Consider the following 17,318-nt stretch of genomic DNA (forward strand, 5'->3'; position numbering starts at 1 on the left):
GGGCTCCCCCCGCTGGAGGAGTGGTGCCGCCCGCCTTCCCAGAGGGCAGCGCGCGGGCTCGGCATGGCGGCGCGGCGGGCGGCGGGCGGCTGCTGGCAGCGGGCGCTGTGGCTGGGCCGGCCGTGCCGCCTCCCGGGCGGGCGGGACAGCTGCCGGTGAGGGGCTGCGGGAGGGCAGGGCGGCGGCAGCAGCAGCAGCACAATGGCACCGGGAGGAATGGACGGACGGGCCGTGCTGGGTGTGTGGGGAGGGAGGCGGGAAAGGCCGCGCAGGCGCGGTGCGATGTGCGGTGGCTCGGCGTGGTCGGGCTCCATTTCTGCGGTTGTTATCCACTTTTGGGCGACTTTCCCGCGGATCTTCCCTGGTTTGGGCGGCTCGGAGCCTCCCCAGAGGGTGTTTGAGCATTTTAGCGATCCCTAGAGCTGAGTCTCACGAGAAAGCAGAGGAGCATTTCCGCTGCGAAGGCTGAGGAAGGTGGGGCTGTTCAGCCTGGAGAAGGGAATTTTGTATGGAGACCCCATAACATTTTCCAGTATCTGAAAGGGGCCTACTGGGAAACCGGAGAGAGACTTTCGTGGTGATAAGAGTAACAAGGAATAGCGAGTACAGATCGAAAAAGGAGAAATTTAGATTGGAAATTGGGAAGATTTTTTTTTTTTTTTTTTTGGAGGGGTGGTGAGACACTGTCACATGTTGCTCAGCGAAGTGTTCGAGGGCAGATTGGATGGTGCTTGGAACAACTTGGTCTGGTGGAACATGTCCCTGCCCACGGCAGCAGAGGTGGAACAAGACCTTAAAAAGGTCCCTTCCAACACCCTAACATTCCATGTTTCTGTGCAATGGTTTTCAAGTTAAAAGGTCCCACTTACTCATTTTTGGGATGGCAAAATCCTACTCGATTTTTGAGACTTTTTGTGAGACTTCCCAGGAGCAGCTAGAGTTGTGCAGTGCCAGGGTAAAGCACAAAGCTGTGAGTGCACCTGAACAGCCTCTCCCTCAGGCTCAAGGTCACTCTGGAGGCACTGAGGGCCAGAGTTGCAGTAAAGGTTTGCTGCTAGGTTGCTTCATGAGCAAAACGAGTAAAAGTATTTTAATGTAAGCTTTAGTTTGTGTGAAAAGCAGTAAAATGTGAACAGTGGCGAGAAAGACTTGAGGCAGTGTCGTGAGTGAGCACAAAGCATTGTGCTTTGTGGTGCTCAGCAGAGTGAGTCCGTGTGTGTGTGTGTGCAGCTGTGCTTTGTGAGGAGCTTCTGCACCTCTGTAGAGACATCTGGAACTCACCTTTACTCTGGGTTTTCTCCTTCTGTGAACACTGCTCATGTCTAAAGTATTTTTTTTTTTTTGAAGTGCTGTTTTCAGTGTGATCCTGTCTCTAAAGCATAAAGTGTCTTTTCTGGTTTATGTCTGTGATTTTCTTTTTAAGATGCACTAGTTCATGAAAACTACTACAATGATGTTATATCCCAGTATTAAATAATCACAGATTTTTTTTGTAGTACAATTTTTTGCATATAAGCTCTTGTCTCTTGAAATGAGGGCCTTAAGAGAAGCATCAAATATAAGTTTTATGGTAATAATTTGGAGTTAGTGCAACATTGCCAGTTATTCCAATGCACTCCAGTTTCCTCTAATGCTTTAGTTAATTCTGACCTGTATTGAATTTGCTAAATTAATGTGACTGCCATAAATTCAAACCCCTGGTTGTTTTGTAGGAGCTCTTCAAGTAGCAGTGCTCTTGGGAAGACTGTGGACAATTCACAAGGTAAGATGTCTTCATTACTGGTTCCTTGCATATGATTTTTTTAATCTGCAAACAACATAGTGTGTCAGAAGATGAAGATGATATAAACACCCTCTTCCCCCTCCTCAGATTTTCTTTCTCCCTGTCTTTATTGTGCATAAATTTCCTGGATTAACTTGATATCTTACCTCATCACCAATCAGCTCCATGCTCCCAGAGCATGAAGTGAGATGTGTGGCTCCATGAGCCTATGTTAGACTATTTTAAAATCCTTGTTTTAGTACTTTCAGCTGGAACAGCTTAACTCATCAATTTTTGTAGAATCCTAGAATTGCTTGGATTGGAAAAGATCTGAGTTATTTGAGTCAGCTCTTAACCCAGCACTGCCAAGGCAGCTCTAAATCACATCCCTGAGTGCCACATTGCCATGTCTTAAATCCCTCCAGGGATGGTGACTCCACCACTCCCCTGTCCCAGTGCTTGACAGTCCTTTCAGTGAAGAAATTTTTTCCTAATATCTGATCTAAACTTCACCTAGTGCAATTTGAGGCCATTCTCTTGTCCTGTTACTTGCTACTTGGGAGAAGAGATTGACCCCACCTTGCTACATCTGTGAGGTCAAAATTTTCTTTGGGCATCTGTTTCTAATGACCATTTTAATATTGTTTCTCACAGTAACTCAAGAAGAAATTGTGCTTCCCCGAAGGAAAACATGGTGAGTGTTTACTTGGCTAGGTAGAAAATCAGTGTTAGGCAGCTAAATGTAGTCTGTCCACCAGGTTTGAAAAAGAAAGCTGATGTTCCTGTATCCTTTGATGCAATGTCCCACTACTGGTTTTCCTGCTGATTTGGAGCTCTGTGAATATTTTTGACTCTTATTCTCTGGGCAGATTATGTACACTGCATTCCTGACATTTCTTTTAAAAACACAACAACTGCATTTTTAAGCATAGTTTTATTTTTTTGTAAAAGATCACATTTGCTAAAGATCTGTGAAACCAAGTTCATTTGGATGTTTGCATGTGAATATGTTTCTTCCAGCAAAATAAAATAGCTGACTGAATAAATTCTGCTTAGAAATCACACAACTGAACAAAATCTATTTTGTTGGGAGCACTGAAGATGAAATTGCATGACTGTACAGCAAAAATTAAGTTTATGGTGAAATGATGTCTGCATGTAAACCTAAAGTAAGGCCACCTTCACCTAAACACTTTCACTGGCCTTTCTGCTTGAAACAACCAAAGTCATGAAGATCCACAGATGCAGGAGTCCTGAGACAGCTAGTTTTGCTTTGTTTTGTTTTTTCCTGCAAAGTTATGTCTTGGATAGGACTTAATAGCAGAGATGCTCTAGAAGCAGCATTCCAAGGAATTACTTCTGTGTCTCTTCCCTATGCTCTTTCTTTGATAATGTGTTATTAAGAGTAGGAGTAATAGCTGTAAACACAAATGCTCTTCTGGTTTTCCTCAAAATAATTTTTTTCCTGGAGTTGTTAAAGAGCTGAGACAATTTTTCCTTTCTCTGTGAAAAGTGCTATTTTATAAGTGCAGCAAAAGCATTTTTTCCTAGAACTAAAAAAATCATTTTGAGTCAGGATAATCCTGGGCTTGTTCTCCAAACAAACAACATTCAAAGTCTGCAGCTGAATATTAATCACACTCCTTTGTGTTTAGGGATAAGCTGGCGGTGCTGCAGACCTTGGCTTCCACTGTCAACAGGGTGAGTGGACATGGGTCAGGTTGTCCATTTTGTGCAATACCCTTGTGCTCAGGAGTCCTTTAATTTCTTCTTTGGCCATGAATGAAAGGTGGGACTTTGACATCAGAGTTTTTGGCTCAGTTTTGCTGTGTTCTTAAAGCCTCATTCATGTGCTAAGGGAGAGCTGCAGTTACCAGAGGAAGCTGCAGTACTTTGGTAAGGCTTTCACTAACATAGGGAGCAAGTTCCTTTACTAGTTCAGCTTCCCAATCCAGAATGTCTTTCCCAATCTCAGTCTAGAAAGGCTTTAAAAAGTACAAAGAGTGTCTGCTCTTGCTGGGCAAAACCTGGAAATGCTGTGATGCTGTTTTTAAATCCTGTTTTTCTTGAATTCTGGGAATTGAATCAGAACCTACCAAGTCCCATCAGCTTCCCAAGACTGTTACACTTGGGCTCCTACTTGCTTTGCAGGGCACTTACTGCTTGATATGTTATAGGAAAGACCCTTTTTTGTCACCATGTTAGCCTGCAAGTGTATATGTAAAAATGAAAATATTTTTTAAACTTTCTCCAAACAGGCTAAGCCTTTTTGAGCTAGAGGAACTTCTTTAAAATGTGCATTGTTGGTGGTTATGTTGGAAGAATTCATTGTGCCTTAAATTCAATGAGACAGTGTGTTGTGCCTGTGCACATAACTATAAACTTTTCAATGCTGGACTCTTTTTTTCTACAGGATCCTACTGCTGCTCATTACATGTTCCAGGATGACCCTTTCCTGATGCCAAGAAATGCAGCTAATGCTGTAGGTATTTCCTTTCACATCCTTGATAGTTTCCCTTCTACCTTTGTCTAAGCTGTGAATGCTCTTACCTAATTGAAGCCTGGTTTTGATTACAAAAGGAAGTGGAGTATCAGATTGTTTTCAGAATTTTCTCTCTAAAATGAGATGCAGCATTGCAGATGTCTGAACTGTGTCCCTTGACTAAGTAACAAGAAAGTAGAATACAGTAGCATTTTAAAGAATAGGGATTCTTATACTGGCACAAATACCAGAATGTTTACCTGGAATTTTGTCTCATGCCTGTGATTTTACTAAGGTCAAAATTATGCACAAGTTTAATTTGATCTTATCATTGTTAAAGAAAATGTTTTTCTCATCCTTGTAATTTGTGTATTTCTTCATCTTGTTCTCTTTCACTTCTATGCAGCGTCTGTATTCGTTGTCAAAGGAGTCTGGGAAAAATGCTGCAAAATACATCATAGAGAACTTTCCTCAGTATTTTGACAAGACTTTTGCAGAGCCCAACGTACCAGTAAGCTTTCTGCTTTTTCTTTTCATTGTATTTGTGCTTCGTCAGTGAAATCAGCTGTCAGACTGGTCCAAAACTATGATAAAAGGAAAACTTCTAAACTGTTCTGCAGACAGTATGAATGCAGTACTGTATTTCCATTATGTTTTTGTAGTGGATGTTTTTCCTTGAGTTCAGTATCATATCAGGTTCTTGAGATAAAAGTAAGAAAAGCAGTGTTGTTTAGATGCTACTTCTTGGCACAGAAGTGAAGGATGAAGATGTGTGTGGTCCTTTATGACCAAAGGACTGGTGGTGTTGGGCTGCAAGCAGTGTACTAGGTGAAGAGAAGAACATTTAGAGGAGGTTTGAGCTTATGACCAACTTTTTCCTTTCAGTGCCTGATGCCCAAGAGTCTCACACCTCAGACTGAAGGAGTGAGTGAGGAAGCTCTGAGGGAGCGCATCCACCTCAGGATGGTGAAAGAGTCTGTGGACATGTTTGATCAGCTTCTGCAGGCAGGTATGTGGTCACCTGCCAGGTTCTGTGGTGGAGCTCTACTTAAATTGTGCCAAAATACTTCAGTAGCTTGCACAGGCTGTGGAGACAATTTTGTGACTGTTGCTCCTTTCACAACGGACTGGTCTGGTGAAGTGATTCTCTAGAATTACTGTAGAATCTTAGCCACTGTCTGACATGTAACTTTGGTGATAAGGAGAACAAATGACTTCTTGAAGAGGAAGCAGATTTAATACTTTTGTTGATTTTGAATATTTCATACAAAGTGAAACATACAAACTGTTCTTCACAGCAGGGTATATCCTAGGAAGAGTTATGAAAAGCACTAGAAGTTTCAGATGCTGTGTTGGCATTGTGCTGTTTCACAGTTCTGGCTGTCAGTTGTCACTTCCTTCTCCTACTTGATCAGGAAAACTCTGCCCTTTCAGTGGCTTCAATAGAAAAACACTAGTTCAGTGTTAAAATTGTCTTCTGTGATGTCACATGCAGGGTTAGGGACTTGCTAGAGAATGTCTTTGTGTTAGAAGAGAGCAAATCTCAGTGTTCTGAGGTTTTCTGATATGGCTGTAGAGTGGTGAGCTCTTCACTTTCTCTGTCATAAATTCTCATTTTCTACAGGTACCCCTGTGTCTCTGGAGACCACAAACAGCCTTTTAGATTTGTTATGCTTCTATGGAGATGGTGAACCTACTCCTGAAAAAGAGCAGGAAGAAAAAGAGGAAGAACCAGAGGTATGGGAAACTTGTTGACCTTTATTTATTTATTTCATACATGATGTCACCTTGATATACTCCCATTAAGATTTTTGTACTGTCTGAATAGGAGATGCCATGAGGTGGATCAGATGCAGACAACATTCCCAGGAGATGCTTCTGTTATAAAAACCTATGACTGACCTAGTAGCAACAGTAGTTTGTGTAAAGTTGTTAATATGTTTAATAACACAAACTTTCTTCTCAATCTATTTATTGCTTCCTGAATGTTTTGATAGAAATTATTCTAATATAATCCATTAAAAAACACCTTTGGTCCATGCTGCTCTAGTTCAGTTTTGTTAGCAAATCATGTCATTTTAACGTCAAATCATAATTTAACTCTGAGAAACTTCTTTTTGCAAAAATCTCTCCAGGTGAATGCTTCAGAACAGAAAGCTCCAAAGAGACAATTCCAAAGAGGTTCACAATCATCTGGCCCCAGATGGAGGTATAGAAAACGTTGCCTATATTTCCCATATTCCGTGGGTTTTGTGCTTGTATGGTGGTTATAGGACAGACCTAAATCTTTTAGCAGCCCGTATTCACAGGTGTTACTTGTTAAATAAACCTGTGTTTGCTGATCTTTTAAAGTGTTCATGGAAATCTGGTAGGTGATTGTAGACTAGTTTCAACTATCACAAGTGTGATATGTGAGTGTCAGTCTTTGGGGGTACAGCCCTTATTTTGTTCTGCATGTTGAATCCTTTTCCTAAGGATATCTTTTATTTGGTTAACATTTATCTTGTTCTTTGGTTCTAGGGAGAACAACCATGCTGAAAGGATATTTAAGATAATGCCAGAGAGGAATGCACACTCCTACTGCACAATGATCCGTGGGATGGAAAAGGTAAAGTTATTCTTCAGTGCTGGGGGATTTTTTCAACTTGTGAGATCTCACATAGTCAGAGATTGTTTATTTTTGTTTCTGCAGCATGGGGCTTATTCTAAAGCTTATGACATGTACATAGACTTGCTGAATGAAAGGCACAAGGGTGAGTGTGTCCTGGTTGTACTTCGTGGTCTCCTGGGTACAGAAGGCCCTGTTGGGCACAGGTTTGTTCATGGCAGTGATGATTGGCGCAGGGGTACGGACCTCAGCTGGATCATGGGAGCTGAGTGCAGACTGGTCGTTCCAGTGCAGCTGGCATGTGGCTGGCTCACTGGAAACAGGTTTGCATGAGACTTTGCCAGAAACTGAGCCATGCTACAACAAACTGTTTCCTATAGGCTATAAATTGTCATTTAAAATGGATTATCTTACATTTTCCAGCTGATGTGCACACCTTCAATGCGCTGATCAGAGCAGTCCCATATCTAAAGGAGAGGTTCACAGAAAGATGGGAATTAGCCAAGGTAAGGAGGGTAGAGCAGAAGAGGTGGGGAAGTGGTAAGAGTGTGAGCTCTTCTACTAATAAGGCTCTGCCTTATTAGTAAAATTTTGCAGTTGCTGGAAGACCAAAAGTAAGAACTTCATCCCCAGATACTAATCTCTGCTGTAAAGGAAGTACAGTAGTTTAAACAGAAAAGGTAACTGTGGAGGAGTGGCAGATATGAAAAATTCAACCTTGCCTTTGCAGAGTGATTTCCTTGTAAGAGCATACCTGATCCAGGAACTGCCTGGACAGAAAGTAATTGGGGAAATTACTGCTGGGAGATAAAATAAATAAACCATTTTAGATAAAAACTCATTGCATTTTAATTCATGGTATTATGACAGAAATGGTATTTTGGGTTTTAATGACACATTAGTAAGTAAAAACATGTGACTATAAATTTTTTCCATTTTGTTCTAGATATAATTGTCCAAGATTTATTTTGATGTAATGTGGCCTTGGGTTTTGGTCATTAAAAATTAAACAGTACTCCCTTAATTAATAGTCATTAAATTAAAGCAGAGTTGTTCACTTGAAGGGCATGAGAAGGATTAGGTTGAGGAAATGTATGTATAACCCACCTGAAAGCTTAACTGTGATCCATAACATGAAGTACTAAGTATTTGGGGGTTTTGTTTTAAGGAATTCCTGACTCACATGGCTCAACAGAAAGTGCAACCAACTCTGCTGACTTTTAATTCTGTACTGAAGAGTCTGAGAAGATGTGGTGGTGTGGGCAGAACTATGTCTTTATTGGTATTAAAGGAAATGGAAGCACTTGATATAGGTAAGAGAACCAGAGTATTTATTATATGCGCTATTATATGATTACTCCAGTGCCACCTCCAGAACAGAACAGTTCAGCACCACACAATAGGGTGGTGATTCCCTCTTTCCAGGGGAGATGTACTTTACAAGCTGCCTAAGCCAGTTCAGGTTTGTAGATCTGCATCTTTGCAGGAAAAAAGCTTTTGATCTAGATGATGATTGTTTTCTTCCAAATAAGTATTGCAGAAACAGAGAATATTTGTAGAATTGATTTGATGTCCTGTGGGCTGTGCTTCACCCCAGTAAGATGCTTGTTGATAGGCTAAAGATTACATTCATGAGTAGAAGGGAAACTAGCCATGAAGTATTGTTGCTTTTAATTTAGAGCAGGGAAGCTTGGCTGCTCCCCCATGGAAATAGGATGCTCTGACTGGTGGCCCAGTGTTGGGTATCACCTCTCCCAGGTGTCTGTATGTGAGGTCTGGCCCAGCATTAGGGTGGGCAGGGAGACATATTGGAGTGAAATTTGTGCATGCTGCCTGATTGGAGGAGCAGACTGTGAATTAGAGCTGTGGCATAAAGCTCAGCCAGGAATGCTGCAGTAACCAATGTTTTTGCTTTCCAGAGCCCAGCCTTGCATCCTATGACCACCTCCTGTCGGTGTTTTACAAAGGCGGTACGTGCACTAGCAGCTTGGCCATGAATGTGCCTTGTGTGGCTGCTGCTTTGCTGCTTTTCACGTGTGATGGATGAAGGCAGTTCACTTATGGATTGAAAGACAACCTTTAATGGGTGTGATCTTAGTGTTCCCTGTGCTGCCTGATTCTGCTTGGGTGAAAAAAGAGGATAACTCATACAGGGAGCAAATACTGCTCAGGCACTGTGGAGGCTGAATCTGACCACAGTGTGTGTGATTTTACTGTGCCACTCACAGGGATGAAATTGCACAGGGAGTTTGTTTTCCTGCAACAGTTCTCTGCATTAGAGCTGTCATGAAAAACAGCTGTGTAAAAGTCAGGAACCCAGGTATTTAAGATCCCATGCCCACAGACTTTTGGCTATAGGAAGGGAATAGGCAGGGTAGCCATAACTACAGTCCTTGTGTTTTAAGAGATGTAAAAAGAATTGCTTTGGAGTCTCTCTGGATTTGGTTCTGGGGTTTGGGGGTTTGTTTTTGTTTTTCCCCCTTTTAAATTTTTGTTTGTTTGTTTTTGAAATGCTTTGCTTTATCCAGTGCAGGTCTGTTTGATTCCTTGCTAGAAAGCACTTTGATCTTTCTTAATCTGTCCTGCTGTGCTGTGGAAATCTGCTAATAGCAGGATAAATTTTAGAGCCAATTAAATTGCAGCTGGTGTGGACCACCACGGAAATTACATTTATTTAAAATGATGTTGCTTGTTCCCAGTTTCATAATGTGTTTGTAGACTGATGCTTTTCTAAGGAAGTGCTTGGTACAACTGAGATGTGATGTTGTTTGTCTCTTTGTCCCACAGTTGATGCTCAGTCATCAGACATCATTTCTGAGGTGCTAAATGAGGTTGAAAAGCGGAGTTTCACTGCCCAGGACCCTGATGATGGTAAGGACTTCAAGTTTGGGTGAAAAGGTGCCTGTGAATGTCAGGCAGTTTTACTTGGCCAGGATAAATGCATGCAGCTTGCTTCTCTCAGTCCTTTCTGATATTTCTGGAGACAAAGGGCATATTCCAGTGCTGGGATTTGTGCTGTGCATTGCTGCACTGACTTCTGTGTGGAAGCAAGTGTGTAGCTTGTGTGAATGAGTGTTTTAAGTCCATGTGATAAAAAATCCTATGGTTATTTACAAGGTCAGTTTAAGGAGGAGCAATTTCATGAAATTATGCACATCAGGTGAATGGCAGGTTTTTTGTTGTAGGTGTGGTGTGAGTTTTCCTATTTTAGTTCTTCCTAATCCTGTTCAGCAAATTTAATTAAATGAAGCATCATGGGAAACTGGAGTGTGGGTCTGTAGGAGGGGTGTATCCTAAACATCCCATGTGTTATTGGCTCCTTCTGCCATCTGTATGTACACAGCTTTGCCCTGGGAAGTTCCTAAGCCTTTCTGTAAGTTTGGAAGCAGGTGCAGCTTCCATCTTAAGATGGGTTTGGCAAAGAAAGATCTGTAGGCAACATGGTGCTAATGAAGTGTTGAAAGCCAATCTTTCTCAGCTTTCTTTTTTTGTCTTTGGAAGGATTTCTGGAAATAGTCCTTTGCTTCTCTCCTCCTAGGTGTGCTAAACTGTTTCTGTGCTCTAAGTTGTTGCTAGAACTGTATAAAAAAACCCAATCCAACTCATGCCACAAAAGAGACTACCAAGGAAAGGGAGAGCTCTACTGTATTGTCAAACTGAGCTACAGATTGAGTTTCTAATTGAGCACACCTCATCCATCCTCTGGGAGGGGGGGGTTAATGAGCTGTTCTGTGTCTCCTTGGAAGTTTGAACTTAACAGTCTCTTGTTTGCTCCCTTTCAGCCAACTTTTTTACCACGGCCATGCAAGTGGTAAGTGCCTCTTCCCTGCCATCAGAATTCCTTTGAGCCCCTCCAGCTGTTGGAGAATTGTGAGTTTACATCCTGCCATACAAGGTTTAGCTTTCAGTATCTCCCATTTTCATCTGTGCTCATCACTTCCTGTAACTTTCTGCCATAATTCTGCAGTTCTTTGCTTGACTCCTCCCTAATTGGTAATTTGCATGCCCAAGACAGGTGCATGTACCTCTGTGAGTATTGTGAGTTACATTTGATAGCAGCTTTCAAATCTGACTGGTTTATTGCAGTGCTGTGATCTTAAGGATATCAAGCTTGCCTATCAGTTAAATAAGGCACTGGAGAATGGAGACAACTGGAAGTTCTTGGATGTGGATCGGTTAAATGGCTATTGGTGAGTGAGGTGGAGGTTATATTCAGCATCTTGTGTGTTCTTGTCAGCTTCAATTAGGATTTCTGAATTAGGATTCAGACATTGAGCACCAGGTGGTTGTTATATGTCCAGTTTGGGAATTAGATCCTTCATAAAAGCAGTGATTGCTTAGGATTTATTTTCAGTTTGTGGCCTTTGAACTGAAATCCAGTGTCTTAGAGCATCATTTTATCTCAACACCCTCCAACAACTAGAACAGTCAGCTGTGGGTTCTACCATTCTGTTGTGTGCCCTGGATGCAACTTTGGAGGTAACACCAAAACAGCATAATTTCTTGGTGTAGGGATGTTTCCCCTAGTAAGTCCATTGGATCAAGAACTCAGGCTTGTCTCGTGAATTTGTACAAGTGACAAGGTTAATTTAGCTCAGTTCTTATATCCAAAAGTTGCATTTGAGACAGATTTAGGTGCCTTAAGACTGGCATCAGGCAGGAAGATTGCTTTTTTTTAATATATATTTTAACAGTGGTCTAATGAGCTTTGCCAATAATCTAGTGTCAGCATTAAGCTGTTGTAAGAAATACTGTTGCTTTTCTGATTGCATGGAGTGTTGCAATGAGTGAAATATCCTTGACCTGCAGTACAAATCTGACCAGCACACCATCATTTGCTGGTACTTCTGTATGGTTTGCTTGATCTAATCATTGCTAAATTAAGACCTTTTTTTTCTCTAGGTCAAAATTCTTTTCATTGTTGTGCATGATGGAACAAATTGAGGTGGTGTTGAAGTGGTACAAAGAAATGTCATCTTCAGTAAGTGTGTACCAGGGTAAGAGCTGCAGAGCTTGTGCATGGAGAAATGGAGCAGTCACAGGTGACTGAAATAATTCTCTTCCTTCATCAGCTCTTCTATCCAAGTCCTAAGAATATATTGGACCTCCTTCAAGCACTGGATGCAGCCAACCAGCTGGAAGTGATCCCTTCAGTCTGGGAAGGTCAGTGATGGCCACGTGGCTTCATAGGCAGTTTGGCTGACAAGTGTCAGGAGCAGTGCAAAGTTTAGGCCAGTTTGGAAACTTCCCATTGCTTGGAGTAGCCATGATAAGGTGCAGTGCTTACCTGTGGTATCAAATCACCTGAACCCTCTGCAAATCCTTGGTTAAGATTTAATCTAGCCCCCTGAAAAATGAAAAGAACATAAGTCACTCCTTAATCCTCAGCAGACAGTGGTGAAGCGTTCTGGTTATGGGGGGTTGTGGGCCTCACTGTCCAGCAGCAGGTCAGGTCCATGTTCCCCCTGAGGACTGGCAGTTGGTGTTACAGACAGTGCTCTGTGTGTTGTTCCCTCCCTGTTCTGTGACAGGTCATCACCACCACCAGGTTGGTCAGTGCTGGGGACCTTGAAGGCCTTTACCAAGGGGAGTAGTTGGGATCAGAAAGAGTAGAGTCACCCAGAGACCAGCAGGGAAGGGAAGCAGAAATCAGATTAATTAATTTATTTGGTGCACAGCATCTGATAATGAGGGGAAAGAAAGGGAACTAAATGGAACCTGCTCAAGTCACAGAGAATGGCTCTGCCTTGTTAAATTTTGCTGACCATATTGGCAGGTTTTGGGAACAGGGGTACTGGTCACATCTACCAACCACTGCCTCTCTCTAAACAGATGTGAAACAGCTGGGGTTTAGCAGGAGACAAGACCTGTTGGAAGAGCTCTTGTCTTTGATGAGCAGGGACCAGCACCCCAGTGAGGTAAGGAAGGTGATAATGCCTCTCAACAGCTGAGCCCCCACACATCCCACTCCCCTGTGGGATGGTGGAGGGAACTGGGCAGTAAATGGGCAAAACTCAAACTTAGTTACCATTTCCCATCACAGGCAGGTGTTGGAAAGCCAGGCTCCTGGAAAGTTCATGTATTACAGTTACTTGGGAAGTCAAACACCATCACTGCAAATGTATCCCCCATTCCCCTTTCCCCAGTTTTATCTGCTGAGCATGACATCCTGTGGTCTGAAATACCCCTTGGGTCATTTAGGGTCAGCTGTCCCAGAGGTGTCCCCTCCCAACTCCTTGTACCACACAAGTTGTATCTACCAGCCCACTCACTGGTGGGGGAGCCTTGGTGGTCTTCAAGCACTGCCCAGCAATAACAGAAATATCCTTGTGTTATCAACATACTTTCCATCTTAAATATAAAACACAGGCCCATAGTAAGGAGGAAGAAACTATGAAGAAATTTTACTCTATCCCAGCCAAAATCAGCACAGAATCTCAGTAAAGAGTAGTGGTGTCTCCCCAAACTGTAGGTAAATGCTGTAACCTTAGTCAGTCCTAGAGATCCAGTTCCAGTGCATCTGCCACTGCAGATTTCCAGATCCATGCCTGCTAAACCCTTTGGATTGTCTTCAACCTATAAAGAATCCTCAAATTAACAGAGCAGGATCCCTTTTTACCAGGGTTTGGAGAAGTCATGCAGCCCAACCAGCCATATCTCTGGGGAAGCACATGGCAGAATACAGGGATTTTTGCCAAGGATTTCATTGCAGAAGTTGCTTTCTCAGGGTGAAAGGTGTTGAAGGCAGATACAGCTGTCCCTGCAAAGCCACCTTGCAGCTTGCCTAGTGGGGACAGTTGTCCTGACAGAAGTGGCAGATTTGTCTCCCAGGGGTAGTGAGTGTTAATTCACAAGTGTAAGTCACAGAGCAAACCTATGGGAACTGCAGGAGAAATTGCACTGAGAAGCTTCTGTTAATGTCAGAGGTTTTGTTCTTCATAGCACAATGTTTCCACAGACTCAGCTGGAGTTTGCCAAGTGTGCTGAAGAAATCAAAGCTGCCCACGAGCCTGCAGGGCTGGGGCAGGTCCCGTTGGAGTGGACAGGGAGTGCTCTGGGCCATGTGGTGGTGCTGTTTTCCAGGGCTGGGAGGACCCAGGATGCCTGGTAGGTGTGGGCTCTGGGCTTGCTGATACTGCAGCTCAAGACTTAGTCACAAAAACAAAAGCTAATGACTGATTCCTTGGAATGCCAGTGCAGACAAAGGGAGGGGATAAAGCCTGCAGGGAATGTGATGGGTTTTTTTCTTTGTTATTGTCGCTTCTTGCCATGAAGTGACAGTTGTCTCAAAAATGGTTTAGAGACTGATGCAGTATCTGATGTAGAGCTTTGTGCAGCTGCTTATGGCAGGGTGTGAGCACTTCCCTGAGCATTGCTGAGTGTCCACAACTTGCCATTTTCTGATTTTTAGAACTCTTTTGAATTCAAACTGGTAATTTTTAATTAGCAGCAGTCCTAATTAAAACTCTCAGTAGGCTTATTTTTAGAACTCTAATAGCTAGAATTTATTGTCCTACGTGCTCTGAACTTGTAATACAGGTTAAAATACCTAGCCTTCAATTTAAGGTTCTGAGCTATTTTCTGTTGAATATAAATGTTCCATGTAGAGTGATTCATTTGAAACAAAGAAGTAACAACAAAGGAATATTTTAAAATGCTAAGAATATGTAGTAGTATTTTAAAGGAAGATTGCCACCAGCTACACTTAGCGTTTTCTACAGAGTTTAAGATACTTTGTGTTAAACTCAGTGAAGGTAGCTGGTACAGATTGCATTTGCAAGGATACAGCAGGGGATCCATGGGGAAGATGAATTTGAGCTTACCTGTGTTTCGGTGGAGGCTCATTCAAGAGGTTGAATATCTGTCTGTTCCTGTTATGTGGGCTTTTTAAATTACTAATTTGTTTTCTTTTGAATAGGAATATGATGGAGCATTTCCAGAAAATCAATAGGATTCCCACGTAAGTATTTTTAGGTTCTTCAGTCATGGCTGTTCATTTATCCAGTGGGAATATTCCAAGAGCTTTCTGTCTCAAAATGTGTTGAAGTGCAAAGTGGAGGGAATGAAGTAGTTTGTCTCCGAAGCTCTGGGCCATGGAGAGCAGTAGCACTGATGAACTCAGGAATGCAAGTCAGTCTGAGCAGGACTCCCAAACATCTGGCTTCCCAAATGCTCAGCAATATTCCAGTGTGCTCTTAACCAAGCACAGGTGTTCCAGAGGTGCCTGGATTTCTGAAGACAAGTCTATCAAGTCAAATGCTAAATCTTAGGTGGTTCCCTGTTAGGCTACACCAGCTTGCTTGTCTCAGGACTCTGGAGGGGGGAATTGTTTGAAGTACAACACAACTTGTAAGGAATAGTAATGGGTTTTGTTTGGGTGTGGGTTTTTTTAAAATAAAGTTGGAGCTTGCCCCAGTGAACACCATGAGGGTGTGTGGTACCAAAGGCTGCACATCTAGTGGCACTCTGTGCCTGCTCTTCTCTGCTGGGACAGGAGCTCCTAAACTTACCACACAGCCTTCCCTCTGTACCAGAGGGGCAGGTCCTTGCAGGAGCAGAGATGGACTGGTTGATCTGAAAATGTCACCTCCTCCCTCTCTCTAAAACATGGGCTGTGAGTTAATGGGCACCTCTCCTGTGACCCTGAGAACAGTCACCCTTTGCCTTTGCAGTGACAAGGTGATGGACGAGTTCCTGAACTGTGCTAAGCAAACCAATTGCCCAGATGAGGCAATTAAGATGGTAAAGCTGGCAGCATCCCTTGGGCTGTTGTCATCTCAAAGGCTGAAAAGCAGAACGCAGGAGGAATTTGAACTCTCTGAAACACAGAAGTAAGTTGGAATATTTAATGTTACTGCTGAAGGAAGGGGTACAGTAGACAGGGTCTTGGAGGGGCAATGCCTTTGGAAAGGCTTCTCTGTGAAGGGAGCAGATAACTGGCTTCAGAATGATGTGCCACTGTGTTGACTATAGGACTGAAATGGCTACTCAGTTTCTGATTCCATGCTGTATCCATCCCACCTAGGAGGGAAGAGAATTTGCCATGGTGGGATTGGCCTTATCCATTGCTCAGTCCTGCTGTGGTCTTTCTTTCCTGGAATCTTTTCCTAGCTGGGACTGGCTGCTGTGACGACTCTGCTGCAGCCCAGTAAAAGCAGGAGGGTGGTACAGGATGGTCCTGCATGTGGCTGCCAGGTTCTGAGCCTTGTGGTCACCTCTCACTGCACTGCTGCAGCCAGGCCCACATGATCCTCAGATGGTGATCAGGGCTTGAAGGATCCCAGTTTGGAGCCAATGTGCTCCAAGGGAATAAATCCAAGCCCAGCACCCCTGACAGCTGCCTCACCACTCTGAGGGGAACTGAAGGAGTTGGCTTTTCCAAGAGGATGTGCTTCCACCAAATGCTGGGTGCACTTGTCCTTTGAGGACAGTAGGCATTAGACAGCCCATAATAATCTGTGTTTGCCTTGTGGTTCGGGATCTCTTTTCAAGCAGAAGTCACAGCAGGTGAGTGATGACTGATCTGTTTGACACACAGGAAGGCACTGGAGAGCATCAGGTGTGATGGTGACAGCAGTGACAGTGACAGTGACAGCAGTGACAGTGACCATGAGTAGCTGTCCTTCTTGCCTTCCTCTTGGGAAAACTGGCAGCGACCATTGCCATGGTACCAGGAGGCTTTGGGAGCAGTGGAGTACTGAAGGAATGGCTTCTGAGAGGGGCTGCAGCACTGATGAACGCTCGGAGTGTTCTGACACCATCCTCACGTGCCAGCTGGAAGCTGTTAAATCTTCTTGGTGATTTGGAACACAGCGTGGGCTACCCCACGTCTCTTCCCCAGCACCCCTGCAAGAGCTGGCTCCTGATAAACAGCATCACTGAGGGAGGAGGGCTGCAGGGAGAGGGGTGCTGTGCACCCTGGAGGCTGCTCAGGCAGGCTCAAGACTTCACAGCTTGAGCAAGACTTCTTGTGGGCCTCGTATCACTTGACCCTGCACCAGATGTAATTTCTTTTCATCTAACTTTGCTGAACTGTTTAAATATTGAGTTTACTCTGAATGTGAACACTGAAGTCATGCAATACTCAGCACCTGTGGTGTTATTCCTCATCCTCTTGGTGTTTTGGGACAGGTGTTGGGAGTGTAGATGTTATATTACACTTTGTACAGGTGGAGGCTGTCTCTAATAAATGGCTGACATTAAAGCTGGCTGTATACTTATAATCCTTGAGCAAAAACTGTGTTTGCCTTTCTGTTAGAAATACCTGGTGTTGAACTATAGCAGAGCAGCTCTGACAAGAAACCTACCAGGGCAGAAATCCAGGATGTGCTCTGATACCAGTTTTGTACATATCCTGTAGTCAAAAATGGGTTAATTTTTTTTAATGCTGTAAAAATTAATAGATCACATCAGCGAATTCTTGCTGTTTTGCTCCTTGAAAGAGATATATTAAGAGTTTTAACTCT

The 17,318-nt window shown here is 43.2% G+C and overlaps 1 protein-coding gene and 1 non-coding gene across 2 annotated transcripts; both read left to right on the forward strand.

Moving 5' to 3' along the window:
• The first annotated feature begins 38 nt into the window (after positions 1 to 38).
• Positions 39 to 17,242, forward strand: PTCD3 (pentatricopeptide repeat domain 3). The gene is made up of 24 exons (XM_056490208.1): positions 39 to 155; positions 1,713 to 1,762; positions 2,417 to 2,456; positions 3,418 to 3,463; positions 4,176 to 4,244; positions 4,651 to 4,755; positions 5,130 to 5,253; positions 5,869 to 5,981; positions 6,380 to 6,453; positions 6,765 to 6,852; positions 6,937 to 6,997; positions 7,276 to 7,358; positions 8,021 to 8,165; positions 8,772 to 8,822; positions 9,640 to 9,723; positions 10,635 to 10,663; positions 10,939 to 11,042; positions 11,755 to 11,833; positions 11,925 to 12,015; positions 12,685 to 12,770; positions 13,811 to 13,959; positions 14,771 to 14,812; positions 15,525 to 15,683; positions 16,391 to 17,242. The coding sequence occupies exons 1-24, from the start codon at positions 64 to 66 to the stop codon at positions 16,467 to 16,469; spliced, it is 2,043 nt and encodes a 680-aa protein (XP_056346183.1). The 5' UTR covers positions 39 to 63; the 3' UTR covers positions 16,470 to 17,242.
• LOC130252921 (small nucleolar RNA SNORD94) lies at positions 7,067 to 7,208 on the forward strand. The gene has a single exon (XR_008840471.1). It is a non-coding gene; the product is annotated as a small nucleolar RNA SNORD94 (small nucleolar RNA).
• Positions 17,243 to 17,318: the final 76 nt, after the last annotated feature.

The sequence above is a fragment of the Oenanthe melanoleuca genome, chromosome 4 (genome assembly GCF_029582105.1).
Source record: "Oenanthe melanoleuca isolate GR-GAL-2019-014 chromosome 4, OMel1.0, whole genome shotgun sequence".
NCBI lineage: Eukaryota > Metazoa > Chordata > Aves > Passeriformes > Muscicapidae > Oenanthe > Oenanthe melanoleuca.

Coding starts and splice junctions, on each gene's coding strand:
- PTCD3 (XM_056490208.1), top strand. CDS start 64: ATGGCGGCGCGGCGGGCGGCGGGCGGCTGCTGGCAGCGGGCGCTGTGG. Junction 6,454..6,764: donor TCATCTGGCCCCAGATGGAG/GTATAGAAAACG, acceptor CTTTGGTTCTAG/GGAGAACAACCATGCTGAAA. Junction 12,016..12,684: donor GATCCCTTCAGTCTGGGAAG/GTCAGTGATGGC, acceptor CTCTCTAAACAG/ATGTGAAACAGCTGGGGTTT.